Below are 23,083 nucleotides of genomic sequence, written 5' to 3'. Positions count from 1 at the left end.
TAGCTATCAGTATATCTAATTAAGTATAAACATTACCCAAAAAAAAAAAAAAAAAAAAAAAAAAAAAAAAAAAACATACGAAGTACTAATAAATTCAGATGAATATAATAAGATAATTTTTAATTATAATGTATCTTATATATAAATAGGAAATGACAAACAAAGTAGCTTAGGTGAATAAGGGTGAAAAAATTAAATGGATCATCTAAAAAAGTTTAGTAACGAGTAAACTAGTCCTAGTATTTAATCCTTAAACCTTAGCAATTAACATAAAGAAGAATTTTACAAATTATTTTAAAAAATTAAGAAAATAAAATAAGATTACTGATTGAGTAGTGAAACAAATCAACAATGACGAAGCCCTTAGTAATTGGGATTTGAAAAAGAAAAAAAAAACTAATCTTGTTAGTTAGGAGGCTTGATCCTAGGGCCTTGAACATCAATCAATGAGATTCATCAAACCACTATGGCAAGCCTTTAATATATGAAAATAAGTAACAAGAATATTATATATTCTAAATATTTATAGGGGCTAGAGTTAAAATAATAAACCACGAAATTGGGTCATGGGGGTCGGGCCTCCACCCGCCCCCCATGTAGCTTCGCCCTTGGTTATGTTTACATGTGTGGTTTTTGGACATCAACATATATACAATGATAACATACAATGATGATTAGAAAATTGTTATTTGCACGAAATAATTTGGTGGAATGTTAAATAAGAGACTTGTCCGGTTTCTTACCTTGATAACACGTGAGTTGTTTATCAAATGATAAATTTGTAATTAAATTAATATATGTGTGTGTGTGAGTGTGACAATAGATATGAGTTGTGTATTAAAGAGATCAGAAAAAGTTGTATTTTCTCGTAGTATAACATGTAGAACCAATAAATACTAGTTGCTAATCTATAATGTGTTCCTGATTCTCATGGTGTAACGGATTGACGTGTGTCGTATTTTGGTGTATGATACCCCCCTCCAAGGAAATACAAATGAATCAACCAATTTTGTTGATTTTTCATTGACATGTCATAAAATTGTTGACTCGTCATATGACTCAGTTCTTCATTTTTCTTCCCAAAACAAGCTTCTCCATCCTCTAATGAAACCTACCATCGACACCTTTTCTCCATCTTCCTATTTGCTCATCGAAAACCATCATTAACATTGTCGATATTCTTGTTTTCTTGCCAAAACCCATCTGTCACCACCTATCTTCATGTTTGCTAGCTGAAAACATCACCGATACCATAAAACCTCGCGTTTGTTCATTAATAACCATCACCACCACCAGCACATATCTTCGCAACATGGAGGCCATTGAGATCCATATCCTTTTTACTAAGGGGCTGTTATGTTGACCTTATTTTCTCTTATTTCAGGTGTAATAAGTTCAGTTAAATTCAATTCAAGTTGATTAAGTTTTGATAAGGGTTACTCAAGTACAAATTAATAAGTTTAGATAAATTAAGATAAACTAGGTAAGTTTAAATAAGTTAAGATAAATTCATATTAGACCATTATCAGCAATGAGGAGAAAGCAAACCGCTCAATCTCTCTCTACCCACTTTCTCTCTCTTCCCATCCAATTCCTCTCATGAGAGGTTTTTTTTTTCTACACCAATGCTCTAAAAAAAAAACTCCTCATCACTTTATCCTCCACTATTTACTATACCCCACCATAAATACACATCACCTTTTTTTTATCCTTTTTTTTTAATAATGTTTATACTACATATTTAACTTTCCAATACAATTAAAAATATGTAATTTTTTTTTTCATTACATTTTAATTGTAATGTAATTTTTTTTAATAATTTTTTAATTATTTTGGTAAATTTTTATTTTTATTGTTTTATATTTGTATTTATTTAATGACGGGTAAAATTAATAAAAAGAACATTTTCAATATAATTTTGAATTTTACGCTCTTATTAGAATATAATAATTAATAAAAATTACAGCAATTATAGATTGTACGAAAGATGTTTTCTTAAACTTAAACGATTACATAATAAGAAGCACATTTTTGAAATGAACACATAAAAAGCAATACAAATACATCGGATATTAAATAACAGTACGTTTACGAACTTAATAAAAGCGGTTTGAGCTAAAATAATACACGAGGACGAGTATTAAAACTTAAACACGATACGATTACATTCTACAACTTTGCTTATTCGGCCGTATTATGACGAAAGTTCTGTCATATGTGTTCTACTAAATCTTGTTTGAGAGACGAATGAATTTCTCTATCACGAAGGGCAATCCTCCTCTGAAAATACGCGTTGAAATCTGTGTTGGGCGGCCGCCCGATGTTGAATTCAAATGGCTCGTTGTTATTCACCGTGGCACTTGTGCTCGGTCCCGCCCGCGCTGCTGGACGTTGTGGTCGATCTTCTTCGTAGTATCGTCTCAAAACATCTGCCCGTGTGTAGTTGTGTCGTTCATCCTCGACGATCATGTTGTGCATTATTATACAGGCTTTCATAATGTCACAAAGAATATCTTCGTCGAAGGCCAGTGCAGGTTGTCGTAGTATAGAAAACCTAGCTTGTAAAACTCCGAAAGCCCGTTCAACGTCTTTCCGAACTGCTGCTTGTTGATCAGCAAACAACTTGTCTTTTTGAACTTGAGGATGTGTAATACCTTGTATAAAAGTTGGCCATTTCGGATAAATCCCATCTGCCAAGTAGTAGGCCAACTCATATTGATGTCCGTTTACCCAAAAATTTATTGGTGGTGCACGACCTTGTAAAACATCATCAAACACCGGTGAACGGTAAAGGACATTAAAATCATTACATGAGCCAGGCATTCCAAAGAACGCATGCCAAATCCATAAATCCTGATCAGCAACGGCTTCAAGAATGAGGGTTGCAGTCTTGCTACGACCAGCATATTGTGCTTTCCAAGCCGTAGGACAATTCTTCCACTCCCAATGCATGCAGTCTATACTACCAATCATGCCTGGAAACCCACGCAATTCATTTTGATGAAGGATTCTCCTTAAATCTTCATCTGTAGGTTTACGTAGATATTCACTTTCAAATTGTGAAATAACCCCCTGACAAAAATGTTGCAATGCATTCCTTGAGGTTGTTTGGCCGATACGTAGATATTCATCCACGACATTGGGGGCTACGCCATACGCTAACATTCTTATTGCAGCGGTGCATTTCTGCAACGGTGATAAACCAAGCTTTCCAGCTGTATTCGGACGTTGTTGAAGAATTGATCCCCTTCAACCACCTTATTCATAATGCGACAGAACAAAGATCTTCGCATACGAAATCTACGGCGGAATTGGTTGTCGTTATACACTGCATTACTCGCAAAATAATCGTTATATAGTTGTACATGCCCTTTTTCTCTTTCCCTATCCCTTTTAGGCTCCGGGACATTTGCTATATCATTATTAAGCTGGGATTCTTGTGATGAGTGTTGGGGAATTAAAATATGAGGTAGGTGGTTAGCAGCATAATCATCAACTAACCGATCAAATTCAACATTATTTGAGAAATCAGAAGAACTAGAGCTTGAGGTGGAGGAAATGAAAGACATGTTTTGGTTATGGTTTGATAGTTGGTTTGTTTGGGATTCTTTCCGTTTTGAATAACACTTGCATGTATATATAGTCCAAGTGACTATCAATGCATGTGAGTTGCTCTGATTTTGCATGTGAGTAACTCTGAATTGAAATTCATGTATCATTGCAATCTCTGCAATGAAATTGATGTGTCATGCATGTATATATAGTCCATATGACACTTCAATGCAATCTCTGCAATGAAATTGATGTGTCGTTGCACTCTGAATTGCAATTGAATTATAGATGCATGTGATGTATGACACTTGAACAGTTGATTTGACTCTTCAACATAAAGCTGTGGAGATTTTATTGGGAGATGTTTATTTGTCATTAACCATTACATGTGATTTTTATTAAAAACAAATTTCATAAAGTAAATAATTTACTGCATAATTAATGTTATAAAAAACATAATTCATTTCACATTAATGTAAATAAAAAGGAGTACATCTTAACATTAATTAAAATAAAAAGGACTACATTAAACATTAATTAAATAAAAACAGTAGCAAACACATTAAGCTGATCTAAATTACATGTTCCTTCTACCATAGAGTAGTGCACGTAATTCTTCCTTGTAAGCCTCTTCATCAGGAGTTAGGTCCGGTCCCTTTGCCATTAGATCTTGCAGCATTTCGTAGTTAAGCCTTCTCTCTTGAATTTCGACTTGTTTTTGGTGAAGCTCTACTTGTTTTTGCTTCCTTCTTTCCCTTTCCATGTCGAAATCCATCTTCTTCAACCGCATTTGTGCCTCGATTTCCCTCCTAGCATTATTCTGCTGCATTTGCTCGGTAATGTTTGAGACGTCAACAACCACTCCTTTTCCCTTATTACGCCTGGACTTTGCCTTTTTAACGCCATCAGGTCGAGCAAGACCCCCAGAAGTGAAACCGGTAACGTGAACAACATCTTCATCATCAGTTCTACACCGCTTTTCACTTCCACTACTGTCATCCTCGACAGCATCACCGCAAGCTAATCTTTCCTCTCTTGACAACACCCATCTCAGTTTTGTCCTCCACTTCGGGTCATTTTTAACCATTTCCCAACCATGGTGACAATTAAAATTATGTGGAGTAGGCTTGGAGGAAATATAGAATAACTTACTTGCATTATTAATTCGGTCTGCTTCGTTGTAACCACTTCCAGTTGCCCTACCAGCTTCGTCATAGCAACTACTCCATTGTATTAAATCAGTTGCCATCCTTCTCCAACGGCTTTCCAAACTCCTCAAAGGTCTTGGCGGCAGGATGTGGGGTCTCTCAGCCTGTGCTTGATCATATGCTGCAGATATTTTTCGCCATAGCGCAACTGCTTTTTGGCTTGTACCAACAATTGCATCCTCACTGAATTGAAGATACAAACCAATTAGAACTTCATCCTCCGCAACAGACCACATTCGACTTCCTTTTGTTAGTGGTTGGTTTTGATTCACAGACACTCTTGAAGGAGGTGGAGAGTATTGAGGAGTGTCTGGAACATTTTCTTCCATTTCATCATCTAATTGAGAATCGGTGCCTTGATAAACAAGAGGTGAATGTGGTTCATAGGTAGTGTTTTGGAAAGGAGTTTGATGAGGTGTTTGTTGTGTTGAATTTTTCAAAGAATTGTTTCCAAGCCTTTGTAGGAAAAGCTGAAATCGAGGATTAGTGACAAAATCATCACCCAAATCAGAGAAATGATTAGAAAAATTAGGGTTATTAGGATCCATAAGTTAATAGAGTAGAAAAGTAATAAAGCTTTTTATTTTTGGAAAAATAAATAAAGCTTTAAACAATAATTAGTAAAAAAATCAACAATTACTAAAAGAACAAAAACTAAATTATATTTTCAAAAAATAAAAACAGCTACAACAACAATAATATTAATGATAATTATAATAATAATAATGATAATAACAATAATAATAATAATAATAATAACACTAATAATAATAATAATAACACTAATAATAATAATAATAATAATAATAATAATAATATTTTTTTTTTCAGAAAAACGTAAATAATAATTATAATATTAAGAAGTGAGGATTAGGAAATTAGTGAATATAGGAGATTTTTGGTGTTTTTGAAAGTATATCAAAATATATCAAAATGCATGTCTATTTATAGAGAAAAATTTTTTATGGCCGTTGGTGAATTTTTTATTTTTTATATTTTTAACGGCAATATTACCGTTTTTTTGAATATAACCGTTGGAAAATCAGAAAAAATCTAATTGGTGGAAGCAATTGATGCGTGTCGCAAGCCCATTGGCTGGCCTGACGCGCGTCAGATGCCAGGGAGTTCAAATTTTTTTTGCTGAGAAAACACCAAAACGACGTAGTTTTGGCCTGGGAATGCACAAAACACGTCGTTTTGGACGTTTTCTCAGCCATTATAATGGGCTTGCGTCAGATTTTGCTGGGTCCCACCAATTTACTGTTCATTCTCATTTCTCCTCAACTCTTGTGTGTTTTTGGTTCTCCTCAACCGTGAGAGCTATTTTCCTCACTGATGTAGTGTTCGGGTTTTTTTTTTACACCTTAATTTTCACTCATGAGGGCTTTTTCCCTCATTGCTGGGAGTGCTCTTAGTAAAAATCAAATAAATAGAACACGCCTAAATATTGAACCAAACAAATCATTAATGTGTACATTCCATACCCATCCAAAATAAAAAATTTACCATTAGATAAACAACTATCACTTTATGTTTATTAACAAGAACAACGAGGCTCCCTCCCCCCCACTCCTCCCTCAACCACCACAAACAAACAAGAAAAAAAAAAAAGGAAAATAAAGTCTGGGTGTCTCCACCACGCCAATCATCGGCGTCAAAGGCAATACCATCAGCTTCGTCAAGGTAACTTATTCTTTGTTGTCTTCTTTAACCTTCTTTCTTATGGTATTAGATTTGAAATTTAGGTTTTCTTCTGTTCAATTAAATCACCTTCACTTAGATTCATCTCCTTTGTATCTCATATTTTATCATCAATTATTTTGACAATGAAGTAATTTGGGGGAATACAACAGTGAAATCCTTGAAAATGAAAATTTATTTGACGTTCGATTTCCTCTTTAGCTCAATTTCTTAATTACTGAAATTTGATCGACCTTAACTGAGGGTTACATAGTTTGCGGCCTGTGAAATTAGATAGATGCTTCTCATAACAGGACCTACATTATGCTTGCGAGGGGAGGGGAGGAGGTGGAATGAATGTGCTTCGTTTTTCCTTCCAAATACTTGTGATAGTGGAAGAATGTGATTTTTTATGGGAAGGAAAATGGATCTTCCAATTCTTTCCCGTCCCTTTTTCCATTAAAGAAAATTTTAAACACCTCACTCTTGCTCAAATTCTATCATCTAAATACACTATTGCTCTGTATATGTATGGTAGCTGCACCTTTTTCTCCCCTTCCTAATTCTTCCCAATTTGATCTTAAGGACCAATTAGGAGTTGTATATCTTTTGAGCAATTCAGCATGATATGGGAAGCTGTCTTAGTGTACAAAAGACACAACAGGAGTCGAAACGTATGAGTGTCAAGTTCTTGTACCTTGCAGTTATGTGAGGTAACTTCTACAGTTATACTCATGCTAATGCAATGATTGGGTATACAATTGGGGTTATATGATCCTTCAGGCAATATTGCCATATGAATAGATTGGATGTATTCTCAAATCTCAATGTAACAATATTGGGTTCTTACAAGATAAATTACACCACTAACTCACTAAGATTATCTTTAAGCAGGGTTTGCTTACAGACATGTATGGGGAAATAACTCAAATATAGTATATTTTAAAAAAAATCGACTCTACTGAAAGTCAACTGATATAATTGTTGATTTTCTCGGGTAATGGAGTAAAGGACTTGCCTTCTTTCTGAACAAAGCTTAGGCTAGCTTATGCAATATGCCTTATCCATATTGGTAGTTAAATGTCCTTGAATATGCATGCTACTTCCTTGAAGAGAAGTGCTACATCATTGTAATTAACTATTCCCTATGTCTATTATGCTACCTATTCACTTATGGAACAATTATTATAGAAAGTACGCAGAACGGGAAGTGTAATTTGTGACATTCCTGTAAGGTAAATGGGAACTTAATGTTGGGACTAAGGGAGAACTTCTTAGAGTCAGCAGGAAAATCTTCTATAGGTATTTTTTTCTCAGAGGCCTTGTTTGGCAAATGGTTGTTGGCGGTTGGCTAGTTCACTTGGCTTGTTTAACCCGCTGGAATGTTTGGCTATTTAAGCTGGCTGGTTATAAAAGTGTGTGGTAAATTTAGTTGGTAACTCTTGGCTATTTATTAGATAATTTGTGGGCCTACAAGCCAAAAGCCAACAAAAAAACTACTCTTAGCCGCTTTTTCATTTTGACTTAAAAGCTAGAGCCAATTACCAAACACTTATTTTGGTTGTTTGACCACATAAAAAAGCCAAAAGCTAAAATTTAACCAAAAAACCATTTACGAAACCCTGCGAGAATCTTGATTTCTTGAGTCACTGCAGTGTGTTTTAACTTGGCACTAGAGTTTATGTATTGAGTGATGGATTTTGGTGTTTTGTTGTCAACCCTTAACTACCTTGTCATTTAGTATCCTGGGAAGCTTGCTTAATATCTGTTGTATATGACTCCTCCTTTGGTATCATACTAAAAATATTACCTTGGGCTTGTTTGACCTGTTTGATTTTCTTACAATGAAGAACGTAGTCATTATATGCTGACAAGTTTCATTTTTTTTTTCATACAGTTTTTTTTCACCCCAGACATGGACACAGAAGGACAACAAATGATTTGTGAAAGTTCTCCACAGGCCATACAAATTGACCCTAAAAGAGCTCGATTTCCTTTCTGTATCGTATGGACACCTCTTCCTGTTATTTCATGGTTGATTCCTTTTATTGGTCATATTGGCATTTGCAGAGAGGATGGCGTAATTTTGGACTTTGCAGGCCCCAACTATGTTTGTGTCGACAACTTTTCCTTCGGCTCAGTGACTCGATACCTACAGATAGATGCAAAGGTATACTCCTAGTCTCTTACAAACAAAATCTCGCCTTTTTTTTTTATTTAAAATTAATTTAATACAGTTTGGATGCCTCCAAAAAATTAATTTATTCTCATTTACTAGTGAAGCAGAAACTAGTAGCAAACTACATTCTGGCTACATTCACGAGTCAAAAATACTACAGTAATATAAAATTTATGCCTATATTGATAATTTAGAAGAGGATGGGGACAAACCTAAGTCTCCCTCTCTTTGTAATTGCTAGCTTGCTGCATCACTTATCTAGCTGTGGAGTTAATTGTAGTGCCATGCAGGGTATATGCCTCAAATATGAGGCTATGAGCATTGTTTGCAGAATTGCAGCACATGATAGTTTAAAGAAACCTAGAATTAATGTATCTAATTTACATTTATTTGGGGACTTACTTAGCCTGCCAATGGGAGGCCATCCTTAATCCTTATACACATTATGTTATACTTAATTATTAGTGCTAGCTTGGGCCTTGGCGGGTGAATTTGGACATTATTTTCTGAACTTGGAATCTTATGTTGTAGTGTAGTACTCAAAAGTTTTCTTACATTGTATTCAGCTGTGCCGTTCAATTTCCGTCTTGGCTTCCCATAGAAATGGAGACCAACAGAATCCAAGTGAATCTGATGGAGATATTTTTACGTGGGATGATGCACTTCGAAAAAGCACACTAGAATTTCAACACCATTCGTACAATATCTTGACTTGCAACTGTCACTCCTTTGTGGCAAACAATCTAAACCGTCTGGGTTTCAATGGTGGCAGGTGGAATGTGGTTAGTCTTGCAGTACTGATACTCTTGAAGGGTAGGTGGGTGGACAGAGGTTCCATCATAAAATCTTACTTGCCCTTTCTTATTGTATTTCCTTTGGGTCTTGTTCTTGGAGGCTGGTCCTTTCTGAAATTTTGGGCTTTGTTTATGATTATCCTTGTTGGTTGGTTTTTTATTGGATCATATTTTTTTAAGGCTTTAATCCAGTTGTGAAACTTTATACTTGTATTTTTGTACCTGAACATTCTGTCAAGTTCTTGTTTATCTCGTTAAATGTACAGAAACGACCATGTAATCGAGTAAAAAGTTTCACCGGTTAATGCTACTGTTTTTTTTTTCAATGGCAATGTACATGCTTCTAATACGAAGTATCTTCGTACTACTATTTTACTAATGTTGAAACATTCAAAATAGAGCTCGACTTCCACATAGTTGTGCAATTATGTGCATATGCCCATATGGCCATATGGGGCACAACTATCACCTATGTACTATTTCTAATGGCTTAGAATTGAATTGTATATTAATTTGTATGAGAAATTATTGTTCATTGACTTCATTCCCGAGTCCCATGGGTATCGAGTATGAGCATCTTCTAATTGCGAGGTTGAATATTTACAAAGAAAAACAAGATTTGGGTCGGATGAAGTTGCATTATAAGACATACGGAGTTTTCTCAAAAAAAAAAAAAAAAAGACAAACGGAGTAAGGTTTATTACACTTGATAAATTATGGAGTACAATTAATTGGCTAATAGAGTAAATATTTCCTTAGGAATTTACCAAATTGGGGATGAGAGTTACTAGAATTATGGCAAAAATAAAAAGTTGAAGCATTGACGAGAATATTATTTTTAGGAAAAAAAACAGGTGTTTACCGCAAGGCCGCTCGATCCAACGAATATTTTGTTTGGATAATCCGAAAAGAAAAGGAGAAAAGTGCATAAATGAATGATACGAGTAGAAATAATATAATATATTGTTGGAAAGAGAGAAAGAGAAAGAGAAGAAGAAGAAGAGAGAGATATGGGCGACGAAGGAAAAGTATTGAGCTGTCACAGCACGGAGGCTTGGGAAGATCAGCTCGCCATGGCCAATGATTCCAAAAAACTCGTACGGATCATCTTTCTTCTTATTTCTTTTGCTGTTCTTCTTATTTTAATCTCTGTCTTTTTTAATCATTTTCTTTTTCCCCATAAATAATTCTTTCAATATTTGTAATTCAATTGTACATACCAACTAGGGGTGGTTATTGGGCGGGTCGGTGCGGGTCATTAGCGGGGCGGGTCGGTTGCGGGTCATGATGAATATTTAGCGAGTCAGGGTCGGGTCAGGGTCAATGCGGGTCAGGGTCGGGTCAGGGTCGAGGTAAAAGTAAAGCGGGCCATTAACGGGCCATTAACTTCTACTAATCTTTAAATAGCATACTAATCTTTAAATGGTATACTAATCTTTAAATAGTATACTTGTGCTCAGACAAAGATATATGCAGGATCAAAGTCTCATAAAAATCTTTCACATCAAAATAAAACCAGAAGTAGAGCCTGTGTAGAGAAAACCAGCACGCCAAAATAAGTTCACCAAGAGTACTAACCCTGTTACATCAATTGTAATATACTAGTTTCTAGATTTACGAAATACTACTAGAATGGTCTAGTTCATTGCCAACATTTTAGCAAATGTTCTCAGATACCACAAAAGAATGAAGCAGCAGTAGGAATGAAACAAGCTCTTTGGCTCTGAGTGCTTCATGAACTCAGAACAGCCTCCAGCAACAGCAGCAGCTACAAAGCACCTCCCAGCCACACCAACACAAGCAACTACAGAACCAAAAAGCCAGCAGCACACAGAAACAAGACCTGCAGCCCCCAGCAGAAAAAAAAAAAAAAAAACAGAAGTCAGACATAAGTTGCACCCAGCAAGGACAGAAACAGCCACTACCAAGCAAATCTTTACTACTTTAATGTAATGTGACTAAAAAACAGAACTATTAGTAGAGAAATGAACAAGAGAATATTACCTAGTAGAAAGGGTCTGCATCATCATCCTCTTCTTCTTCAATGATTTCATCTTCAAGTTCACTATCAACCTCTACTTGATTGCTTTCACGATGCCAATCTTGCATACATACTAAAGCTTGAATTGTTTTTGACTTTAATGAACTTCGCGATGCCGAAACAGTCTTTCCTCCAATACTAAAAGCAGACTCCGAAGCTACAGTACTTATAGGAATAGTCAACAAATCCCGTGCCATCTTAGATACCACAGGATACCTCACAGAACTTTGATGCCAAAACTCCAAAATATCTAATTGTGAATTGAGATCTAAAGCATCATCATCTCGGTACATCTCAAGTTGTGACTTTCCTACTTGAGATCTTGCACTAGTACCGACAAAATGGTCATAATCATCAAAGTAGTTTCTAGCTCCGGAAGTACTAGGAGGAGAAGGAGCAACTACAATAGGTGAACTACTAGCATATTGCAACTTATAGTCCTCAAACATTGACTTCATAGTTCCCAACACCAAGTTAATTCGTCTTGAGACCTCTACACTTCCATATAACTTACTAAAACAATATTCCACAAATTTCACTTTGTACCTCGGATCAAGAATGGCGGCACATGACAAGTAAAAATTGTAATCCGACCAATACTTGTCAAATTTTTCAAGCATTGGTTTCACCATTTCCTTTAAATAATCATAAGGACCTTTCTCCGCCTCAAGCAAATGGCGATGCACCATCCATGCACCTTTAAAATACACATTAGAAGTAGGATAATTCACCGCCGAAAACATACAAGTAACCTCATAAAACAACTCCAAAAAATTGTGAATCACGCTTACTTTTTCCCACTCATCCTCTAAAGGAATATATGATTGAAATGAAGCATGACTAGATCTCAAGTGAAGAAAAACATCTTTGAAGTAAAGAGAAGTGCCAAGAATTTTATACGTGGAATTCCAACGAACATGCATATCAAGGTTCAATTTCCTTTTTACATCAAGGTGAAATATCTTCTCCGCACAATCATAGAATTCTTCACTTCTATGAGAAGATTTGATGATCAACTTTATAAATGAACGAATTTTATCCAAAATTCCACTAATACAAGTCAATCCTTTTTGCACAATAAGATTAATAATATGGGCACAACACCGCACATGAAACAATGTCTCACCACAACTTAACCCTCCTCTAGGAACAAGACGTCTCTTCAAACAAGATATCATTGCATCATTATAAGTTGCATTATCAACGGTGATAGAGAGTATCCTATCATCTAATTTCCATTGGCAAAGGAACATACAAATCTCATTAGCAATACTTATCCCATCATATGGAGGAGCTAAGGCCCTAAACCTAAGAATTTTTTTACGGAGTTTCCAAGAATCATCAACAAAGTGAGAAGTGACACAAATGAAATGTTGTCTAGTATGATTTGATTTCCAATTATCGGTTGTTAAACAAATTCTACCCGAAACATTAGACAAGAAATCTTTCAATTTATCCCTCTCCAATACATAAGCCTTCAATAAATCTCTCTTTGTGGTTGCACGACCAAATGGTTTAAACTTAGGGGTAGCTCTTTTCATCATTCTCCTAAATCCTTGTTCTTCAACCATAGTGAATGAATGACCTCCCTCAACAATGAAATTAAGAATCTCTTTTCGAAGTTCATTCATGTCAAAAACAAAATTTTCTTCATCACTATCTTCCTCAAATGTAAGTCCTAGAGGCCTATTTGCACACCTCTCTAAATGACGCTTCAAATGAGATGTACCACTATCACGATTTGCAGATAAAATAGAATTACAATGTACACATGTAGCAATTCTCTCACCTTGAACATTCTTCCCTTCAATAAGCTCTCTCCAAACTTTAGACCTCTTCTTTCTCTTTCGTTGCGGAGTAATGTATTCATTATATCCATCATCACGTGCCGTAGAAGTAGTAGTAGTAGTAGTATCATCATCCATATTAATTGTTTTGCCCTGCCAGCACATTTAGGAGTTCGATCAGGAGAATAGCAAAATCCGAAAACAGAATCTTATATGGTCTGTTGTGCTTTGCTAAGGTAATAAAACAAATACTACTTGTACTACATAGTTAAATTTTATAAGTGTCCAGCCTCCAATTCAGTGTAGTAGTAGTAGTATCACAACTACACTAACCTTAACAGTCAACACACAAGTACCACATTTGCTTTCTCGTTCTATAATCATGCTAGTTTAGTCAATTCTTATACTACTATAATCAAATCAAGCAAAACTCCCAAATTATAATTAAATCATCAGCTTAGTCACATTATATTCATTCAAAGTACTACATATATTAGTAGATAATATGGGCTTTGTATGAATATATAGATGGATTAATAGTATACTTTATCAAGCCTTTATTGGTTTGATTTAATTCAAGTATTTTCAAATTGTAGCTAATATAGAAATGAAAACATTCAATGGCACAAGTGCAGAAAATATGTGACATGATTAGCACACAAAATTAAGGGTTATAATCATTCATCCATGAGTTCAGATCAAACACAATTATAATCAAGCAAAAAAAACTCCCAAATTATAATTAAAAACACCAAAATAAATCAGCATTAGCAACACCAAGAACAACAGACTCATAAGTAGCAAAATTACCCACAATCCTTTTATCACTCTCCAAGCTCAAGTAAGAAGCAAAATCACCCAGAAGAAAATCCAATTTGAATTGATTTTCAATCACATCATATAACCTAAACCGGATCTTCAATCAGATATTAAAATTGAATAACAGATTAAGAGAGAGAAAATGATGTTACCTGAGACTCTGAGTGCGCGACTTCAATGGAGAACTCTGAGTGCGCTTCAATGGAGAACTCTGAGTGCGCTTTAATGGAGAACTATGAAGTTGCGCTTCAATGGAGAACTCTGAAGTTGCGCTTCAATGGAGAACTCTGAGTGCTTTAATGGAAAACTCTGAAGTTGCGCTTCAATGGAGAACTCTGAGTGGCTTCAATGGAGGAGAGAGAAAATGGAGGAGAGAGAAAATGGAAGAGAGGTAGTAGCTGACTGCTGACCCTTACAATTATTATTGGGCTCTTTAGTTTAATTATTAAATTATTGGGCTATAAAATAAAACCCTATAAAAACCCTATAAAATAAGACCCTATAAAAGCCCTGTCCATTAAAAAATTAAAGGGTCAAAACCCTTTAGTATTAGGCCCGACCCTTTTGCCATTGGGTAGCCCTACCCAATAACCAGGCCTAATACCAACTATTAATATCATTATTTTTCTTCTTCGATCTTGTTTTTTTTTTTTTTTTTTTTGTAATCTGGATTCTTTATTTATTTTCATTTAGTTATTATCATTCGCTGATTAATTGCTCTAAAACGACAACAAAAATGCGACCGGTGTGCATGCACCAAAACAACATGCGTACGAATACTTTCTAATCTGAATACAAAAACAACTCAATTACTCAACATAAAACGCCAGGAATTCATTTTTCAAACTTCAGGATTGCTTTTCATTTATTTATTGTTCAACACAATTTTATTTTGCTCTTGGATTGATTATTTTTGATGTTCCAAATCATAAAATTAGATTGATGGGTTCTCAGTTTTCGAAACAACTTATAGACTTAGAACCGATATGTTCCTATTGTATATTCTTGAAATTTAAATTATATGTTCAATAAATTAAAACATTCTTATAATACAATCAACTTTGTATTCTTGTATGAATGGAGATTATACTTGTTCTTTGGATTTGAACTCATCTCAAAGGTATGTTCTTTTACTTTCAAGTGTAAGTTAATATATACTCACGATTATTTTCCTGTTTATTCTTGCATTTGATTTTCAAGTTATTTATCTTTTTCCATTGCTTCTCAAGTTCCCCAATTTCTTTTGTTTTAGCCCTTATAAAAGCACATTATGCTTTGGGTTTGTCATTTTAGTTCACGTTCACAATAATGATATTTGATATTTTCTTTTAACTTCGTGTTTATTGGAGAATAGGTATTGTGTCATTATTGGGTTGTGCACTTGTGTGCTTATAGTTTTTTCTTTTTTTATTTTTTTTTATTGAAGATGGTAGATAATGTGCCCTCATGCATTGCTATGTTTCATTCAACTTTTGGGCATGCTTTTTATTAAGGGTAATATGGAGCCAAACAAAGAAGATGAAAAGGGTAAAGTGTTGGTAGATGGATTTACAAGTGTTTTGCGAAGAAGTGATAGTAGATTAGTAGGGACGTAGGATAATTAGTATCCCCAAAAGGAGAGTATTTTCCCCTTCACGATTGTTACTTCCTAATTGTTCAAAATTTGAGGGAGTGAATACTATATAACCCAAAGATGAAGATAGGAGCTATAAATTTTCTTTCACGTGTGGCTCAAAAACGCACACCTGAATGAATTGCTTTCTTTCTCTTCAGAAAGGAATAACCAATGCTGGTGGAAGTTCGAATGATGGGGGTTCTTGTGAGCTCTCCTACTACTCTAGTTGGGCAGGATTTATCTGTCTTTGATTTTTGTTTGTTTCCTCTCTGCTTGTCTTTTTTTCTGGCTTTTGAAAGAGTTTGGATGTTAATGACATGTGCTTATCATATATGAGTTTTTCAATGCACAGATGGTTGTTGATTTCACTGCTTCATGGTGTCCACCTTGCCGTTTAATTGCACCTTTCCTGGCTGAGCTTGCTAAGAAGCTTCCCCAAGTCATATTTGTTAAGGTGGATGTGGATGAGTTAAAGGTTTGAATGAAACTCCTTTTTTCTTCAAAGTTGCATTTTTATGTTTCTAATGTATCTTCCATTAAGTTTTGATTTTGTGTATTCAACAGCAAGTTGCAAGTGATTGGGCTATTGAGGCAATGCCAACGTTCAAGTTCCTGCGAGAAGGCAAGATTATTGATACGGTCGTGGGTGCAAAGAAGGAAGAGCTGGAGGCGACTATAGCAAAGCATGTTTCTACTGCTTAATTGGTTGAATTGTTGTATGTTGGGGTTTCTATCGTTTACTACGTATTTGCCTATTTGGTATGAAGCAACAGATCTTATCATAAAGTAGTTATGCTGGTTTCAGGAAATATTACATCTTAATAATGTGTTGCTGCTCTTTGAACTAGCTTTGGACCTTGCTCTCAAATTTCAGATATTAATGATTGTTAATTTTAATGAGCGTATTTGATGTATATTTATATGGAGTACTATTTAGCAGTTTGAAGACAAAAGTCGTTCTCATAAATCATAATCTTGGTCTCAAAGGGCCTATTTATATAGTACGAGTAAGAGTTTACCCAAGACTTGATCATTACTTAGTTATATTGATGAAGTTGTTCAACTCCAACCTTACGTAATTTGCCGGTCTAAGGATCCATTTTACAGGTATAAGGGAGTAACATAACTGAAGATTAATTCTTATTATAAACAGTGGATTTAAAATATATATATATATATTTACAACATGATATTCTTTAAAAAAAAATAATAATAATAATTTTGTTTACCAATGATTTATTTATTTATTCATTTTTTTTTTGGTTTTGAAAAAGAAGCATATTATCCATTTAAAATAGTTTCTCTACAATTTCCTTTTGAATTTTGTGTTTATCTATTCACAGATAAATCGTTGTTGGTTCGTAGCCAGCCCTGCTCTGCTTATATCACCTTGTATAAATCTCCATTAATGGCAGAATTAAGGAGTGCAAGATATTTGCAGTTTTACACATCTAAGGCTCAAATAAATGTGTAGCTAGAGACAGCGTTCAATAGAATGTGCGGTACATTGGCAAAGCATAAATGGAAAGCCAAAGCTTTTATTGTTTCGACAACAATTGTGTCAAACAATTTTTTTTACAGAACTTCTGAAGACATGATTGTGAATTGAAGAGGGGGTGATTACCTTACCTCCCAAAAAACTAAAGTAATCACACAAAAATCCTTTACTTCTATAGTCATTCTCAAAAGAAAACAAAAGAAATTTTTTTTAAAAAAATTCACACCATAATCTCTCCTAGCCTCTGTTTAATGGCCAGGGGCTAGCAGACTAAAACCACATAATTATCAAACTTGCTAAACCTACACAAAACTAAATTTACAATTACAGAATGGATACCAAACAAACTATAAAACTAAGTTTAACCGCCCAAATGCCCTTTGATTAGCACGGTCTAAAATCTAACTCTAAACAGTTACACTTTGAGCCTATCTACGAGTAATAAACTTACATTCCGAGACTAATGTTCATTCCTCACTGGTATGTTCTGTCGAAACTATCATGCATGGTGATCAATAGTGTATACTTGTTTGGTTAGATGTTGTAAAATCCGTGGAAGCGCAGACTGCTTGAACTGTTAATCGCTTCAACACATTTGGACAAGGATCGTTTCCAAAATTGCTGTTTGTTACTGTTACTGCACAACTTTGCTTCCCTTTGCATTTCTGTGAGAAAATGAAAAGCAAATATCTTAACACATGAATAGAGCAATATGGTGACATCAAACCCTAAGAAATAAAATTCTTTTCTCAGTAGTACCTTTTCTAAGACTGCATATGAGGTGGAAGCATGGCAAGAACCTTTCATAAATCTCCCACAAGTTCCAAGAGGAGTTCCAAAGCTTGCAAATGTGATGGATGAAATGTACTGGCTGGGAGCACAATGCAAATGGATTTTGGGTATGTAGAATTCTTGTGTTCTATCATAGCTTTCAATCTGAAAGCTTTTAACAGTTCGATGAGTCTCAGAGACTTGTGCACAAATTGTGTTCATTGATCTCTTCATAAGGGTAATTTTGCTTGGATCTCCACCTGTTTCCTCAAAGAGAACGATCAGATTTTTTGTTTGTTTTAACCAGGATCGAGGCACGTGATACCTGCAAAATCATATTTTTATACATAGCATGGTTAATCTTGTATTAGATTATGCTCTTAAGATCCTGTCTCCAAAATAATTAAGAAGAAAAGTGGATCTTGCTTTGTTGGTTTGGGTGGTTACCATCTTTGGGAAGGCTTGCCACATCCAACTTGACACTTGGGAGGATCAAATCTTCCAGTATAGCTGCATCCCTTACATTCACCACTAGCATAAGCTGTCCAATATCTTCCAATGCTTTCCCCGTTGATCCACACTTGACCCTTCCCCATGCTTTCCATGTCCAAAGCCAATGGCTCATTTCCTTCAGGTGCATCGAAGTAAGCCTACAATTTCCCAGTTGTGAAAAAATTAGAGTTTAAGACACCAATGTCAATGAGAACTGGAATGAACAGAAAAGCAAAAATCCATGTACCTTGTGCCACATCAATGGCTGCTGGTCTTGGACAGCTATTTTACTGTCCATCCATTCTACCGTGGATATACCATTTGGAGAAGCTAGATTCATGGACTCCCCCTTTAGGCCAACCTGAAAGAAGATGGTTAGCATTACTAAAAATACCAAAAAAGTTCAATGGAACATAATGGTAAGTATCGTAGTACAACTAATCACCTGATAGGTCCATTTCTCCCATGATAGGTCTAGTTTTCCCTGACCAAGGCCTTGTAATACAACGGGGCCTAGGATACCTGTTTCCCAAGACTCAAAATGTCCTCCCACATTCTTCAGCAATCAAACACAATTATTTTTTAGTATGTGAATAATAAATAATCCTGTAGCAGGTACAAATTTTTCTTTACAGTATGAGAAGCAGAACGCTAGAGGAATGCATACTGGTAAACCAACGGCTATGCTCAGGAGTGCAATTTTGTTTGTTCCTGTCTGTAGATTCACTTTTTTGCTGAAGATGAATCTTCTATTCTTCCTTTCCCCAAAGGCAGATCCTGCAAGTGATCGTCAATGATTGTATCAGGATAAAAGAAGTCGAAACTATTACTGAAGAGCTGTTTCCACAAAACATATTGAGTATGCAGTACCTATAAGCTGTCCGTTTACAAAAACATGAACAGCATGCCCTGTAGATCTTACTATGAGTGTTGGGAGTTCCCCGCCACGAAAAAAGGACTCTGATGGATTGATTTCAACACTGCAAGAGCACCAATTAAAGCAAAAGACACATTAAAACTTGAAGTTTGAATACTTGATTAATGATTATGGTTGGAGAAAATTTTAATCCCATAAAAATAGGCCAAGTAATATGTATCATGTATACCTAGTTTTGTACCAAAGATAATCAGTACTATCCCTGGTCATGTTTATCTGCTCTAAGAGACCAACAGCCGTTACGGTTGAGCTTGACCCGTCATCTAGAGCTGATGCATCTTCATTATAGCTTTCCCATGGGAATATTTTTGTGTTGCTCGGAAGCATTTCCATATGCGATGTTTGTTCTCCTACCTGTTAGTTATGAGCAACAAGACAGTTACCTCCTCACTCTAAATCATCACCTTAGAGGAAGTTGACTAATGAATAAAGCATTTTGTCAGGATCTTATGAGCCTCCAGTGGACTTACCTTTGCAGTGTTGAAAACTACATTTTTGCAATCTGGAAGAATGCTAATGGACCAGGGAGGCAAGGTGTAGTGTTTATTATTGAACAGAACTCTCACACCAGATTCCGTATCATAGTTTGATAGAAAAGCTGCACAGCCTCCTTTTTCCGGGAAAAATACATGAGCCTGAAAATATATATAGAGGTTTATACTTTATTACTTTATATCAGTATAAGGTATAAGCAGTATATAAAACCAAAAAAAATAAGTTTTCTAGTTGCTGTAGGTGGAGGTGAAACCTGTTGATGATCCCCCAACTGAGTAACTACAGGATCAGACGAAACCAGAGCTGACTCACATAGCTTAATTGCCTTATGAAGTTCCTTTAGGTGACCGTATTTTGGCTGCCTGATCAAACCTATATGCAGAAAAAGAGTTGCATTTATATTCGCCTGTCCCCTTCTTAGTAGTTTGTACAAATACTGATATTAATAATCAAAACAATGTAGGATATCCGAAGGTCTTCTTACAAACTACTCTATATAGCAAAGCTCTTCAACTCTTACCATATTCATCAAGAGGAGCATCATAGTCGTAAGAAGTAGTGATAAATGGACCTCCAGCTGTTCGCCCGAAGTTTGTCCCACCATGGTACTGTTTGACATGATATTTGTTAGCAAAGTTTCATCGAGGATTGGTAAAACATTGGATGATCGGAAATTCACTCTGTAAAAGAAGTGTACCATGTAGTAGTTGACAAAGGATCCCCCTGTCTGTATGAACCTAGCAACAGAAAAGGCCAAATCTTCTACTGGTCTTTGGTGTTTGGGTCCTCCAAACTCGGTAAACCTGCTCAAGATGGTATAAACAGAGAATAACCTCGTCAAATTCTCAGCATATGGTAAATGTTCAAATTCGAAGAATTAGAGGGAACCATACCAGCCAGTCCAAGCCTCAGTCCAGAGCTTGGGCTTAAATGGTCTGTTAGGTGTAAAATTATCGCAGTAGAAACCATTGCAAGTGTTTATCTGCCTCAGCAAGCAACACACACAAGTGAAAAGCCCAATATGAGAACGTATAGCAATTAACTTAATTGTTTTACAAATAATCATGCCTGTACATAATTTGGCATGCTTTAAACAACATAAAATACAAGGCGGTAAGTTAGACCAACAGTCTACGATTGTGATTGGAAGGAAGCCCTTACCAGAGGATCTGGAGTAGCATCGTCCTTGCACATGGTCCAGGGAACCCCTGTATCCATACTCTGAACCATGTTTGCAGCCCAGTTCATGTAGTTATTCCCTTCTTGCCCAAGTCTCATTCTTAGTCTCCCATATTCATTCTCAACCTAGAGACATGGTGTTATTTTAGTGAATAATAATATAAAGCATTCAAGCCATCTTACAGAACAAACACATCTCAAATATGAGTCGAAAATTTCATCAAAACTTGATGCATCCATTGACATTTACATCATACAATAGTGATTTCAAGAGTTCAATTCACTACTCGTTACCTGTGCAAGAATAATTGGCCCACCCTGAGACTCGAACAGATTATGACTCTTCAGCAAGGTTACAACTTTCTCAGTGAATCCTTGCATTGCTCTCTGCATAATCCCAATCCACATTTTCCATCAGCAGTTCTAATACACTACTTAGATTGGCAACAATTTAATTAAGTTCACAAATGAGAGGCAATAGTGTAAATTCAGATTTCCAACCTTGAAAGGTTCATTATCAGTTCTGAAGCTGATTCCTGGTACATACTTCAACCATACAGGAAACCCACTACAAAACCCATAAAATTTAATCCATTAGAATATTCCAAATTTACACCCTTTTCCTTTCTTTCATCCAATTCTTACTCACTCCATTAAAAATAATTAGATTTTAATTTAATTTAATACACTATACACATAATGACATTCGGTTAATTAATAAAAGTAATAACAGTTACCCGAAATTCCACTCAGCACAGACATAAGGTCCGAGTCTGAGATGAGCATAGAGTCCAGCTTTCTGAACAATCTTTAAGAATCTAACCAAATCATATCTTCCTTCAAAATTGTACTGAAATTGTCCAACCAAAAAATAAAATCAAAATAAGAACAACAATAATAAACAAGTGATATATTAATTACATAAAAAAAAAAAAAAAAAAAAGTGAGGACAGAAGTGGAGTACATTGGCAGGAGAAGGCTCATGACCATTCCAAAAGACATAGGTATCAATGACATCCAACCCTCCATCTTTGGCCTTCTCTATCAGATCTTCCCACATCTATATCACATTTAAAGTAAAATTCAGGATAAACCCAGAAACTAAAATCACATAGATACAATTAAAACATATAAAATAAAAGAGTAAAAACAATAATACATACATCAGGAGTGCTTCTGGGATAATGTATAGAACCAGACATCAAAATTCTTCTTTGGCCATTAATTAAAAGAGCTTTCCTGTCATAACCAACACTGCATTGCATACATTTAGCATTCATAAACAGAATTAACACCCACAAAAACACCAAAGTTTTCATCTTTTCCATTTTAGAGAGAGAGAAAGTAGTAGAGGGAAACCAAATGGGAATGTATTTTGCGGTTTGGTTTGGCTGAGACTGTCAATAACACTACAAACACCCCATTTTTCTCTCTCCTAAAAATGGGTATTGGCATTTGGGAGTAGCAAAATGAGTTTGGTATATATAAACACACTCTCACGTTTCATATAGCTTTGCATTTTTCACTTATGTCAATGCGTTCCATCACTATGCTCTGTATTCATTTTTTTTTTAATAAAAAATAAAAAAAGGAAGAAAATTAGAAGCAAGAAAATACTGACATAAAAGTGCATTAAATCCGGTCCACTTTGCTGTCAAAATTTGCGGAGTATAAAATAACATTAGCTTAAGTACGCTTTAAAATTTGTTTAGTCAAACCAAGATTTAGACCTGAGTCCTTGACCCCACCTTTTTTTTTCCTTGTGACAGGGATCTCACTTTCATGTATCACTCCCAAAATCACTCATATACGGACTACTTTTTTCTTTTTATAAAAATTCTTATACATGTACTTTGTATTTGTATTTTTTTTTTTAAATACGAGCAATTATTATTTATCAACATAATTTCTACGAGTACACAATAAAGCTTGTTCATGAGTTCGACGGCTTCTACCTACGAATTTTAAGTACAAGATTAGTATTGTAATACACGAAACTTGTTCTATGAAGTCATTTCTTCAGTAGGTCAATTTAA

At 35.3% G+C, this 23,083-nt stretch overlaps 5 protein-coding genes across 6 annotated transcripts; 2 read left to right on the top strand and 3 right to left on the bottom strand.

The window, feature by feature from the left end:
- Positions 1-2,211: 2,211 nt before the first annotated feature.
- Positions 2,212-3,165, bottom strand: LOC110682610 (putative nuclease HARBI1). Its single transcript, XM_021858963.1, has one exon. The coding sequence runs from the start codon at positions 3,163-3,165 to the stop codon at positions 2,212-2,214; it is 954 nt and encodes a 317-aa protein (XP_021714655.1).
- Positions 3,166-4,129: 964 nt separating this feature from the next.
- Positions 4,130-5,308, bottom strand: LOC110682608 (glutathione S-transferase T3-like). The gene has a single exon (XM_021858962.1). The coding sequence runs from the start codon at positions 5,306-5,308 to the stop codon at positions 4,130-4,132; it is 1,179 nt and encodes a 392-aa protein (XP_021714654.1).
- Positions 5,309-5,891: 583 nt separating this feature from the next.
- On the top strand, positions 5,892-9,723 carry LOC110682559 (protein RTE1-HOMOLOG-like). Its single transcript, XM_021858915.1, has 3 exons — positions 5,892-6,443; positions 8,338-8,610; positions 9,186-9,723. The coding sequence occupies exons 2-3, from the start codon at positions 8,356-8,358 to the stop codon at positions 9,609-9,611; spliced, it is 681 nt and encodes a 226-aa protein (XP_021714607.1). The 5' UTR covers positions 5,892-6,443; positions 8,338-8,355; the 3' UTR covers positions 9,612-9,723.
- Positions 9,724-9,819: 96 nt separating this feature from the next.
- On the top strand, positions 9,820-16,518 carry LOC110682560 (thioredoxin H1-like). 2 transcript variants are annotated; one of them, XM_021858916.1, is made up of 3 exons: positions 9,820-10,510; positions 16,028-16,150; positions 16,240-16,518. In XM_021858916.1, the coding sequence occupies exons 1-3, from the start codon at positions 10,424-10,426 to the stop codon at positions 16,375-16,377; spliced, it is 348 nt and encodes a 115-aa protein (XP_021714608.1). In that variant the 5' UTR covers positions 9,820-10,423; the 3' UTR covers positions 16,378-16,518. The 2 variants fall into 2 exon arrangements, 1 of the variants encoding a protein (XP_021714608.1); XR_002503424.1 differs by lacking the exon at positions 9,820-10,510 and having other exon boundaries at positions 15,146-16,150; positions 16,244-16,518.
- Positions 16,519-17,195: 677 nt separating this feature from the next.
- Positions 17,196-22,679, bottom strand: LOC110682558 (beta-galactosidase 3-like). Its single transcript, XM_021858913.1, has 19 exons — positions 22,211-22,679; positions 22,012-22,107; positions 21,785-21,897; positions 21,549-21,615; positions 21,342-21,434; positions 21,030-21,173; positions 20,762-20,850; positions 20,566-20,671; positions 20,389-20,476; positions 20,122-20,240; positions 19,844-20,008; positions 19,543-19,727; positions 19,307-19,416; positions 19,104-19,213; positions 18,882-18,992; positions 18,684-18,797; positions 18,392-18,594; positions 17,933-18,269; positions 17,196-17,838 (listed from the first exon to the last, which is right to left on the bottom strand). The coding sequence occupies exons 1-19, from the start codon at positions 22,373-22,375 to the stop codon at positions 17,686-17,688; spliced, it is 2,568 nt and encodes an 855-aa protein (XP_021714605.1). The 5' UTR covers positions 22,376-22,679; the 3' UTR covers positions 17,196-17,685.
- Positions 22,680-23,083: the final 404 nt, after the last annotated feature.

Source organism: Chenopodium quinoa, unplaced genomic scaffold (genome assembly GCF_001683475.1).
Source record: "Chenopodium quinoa cultivar QQ74 unplaced genomic scaffold, ASM168347v1, whole genome shotgun sequence".
NCBI lineage: Eukaryota > Viridiplantae > Streptophyta > Magnoliopsida > Caryophyllales > Amaranthaceae > Chenopodium > Chenopodium quinoa.
This window is presented reverse-complemented; position numbering and strand designations above follow the sequence as displayed.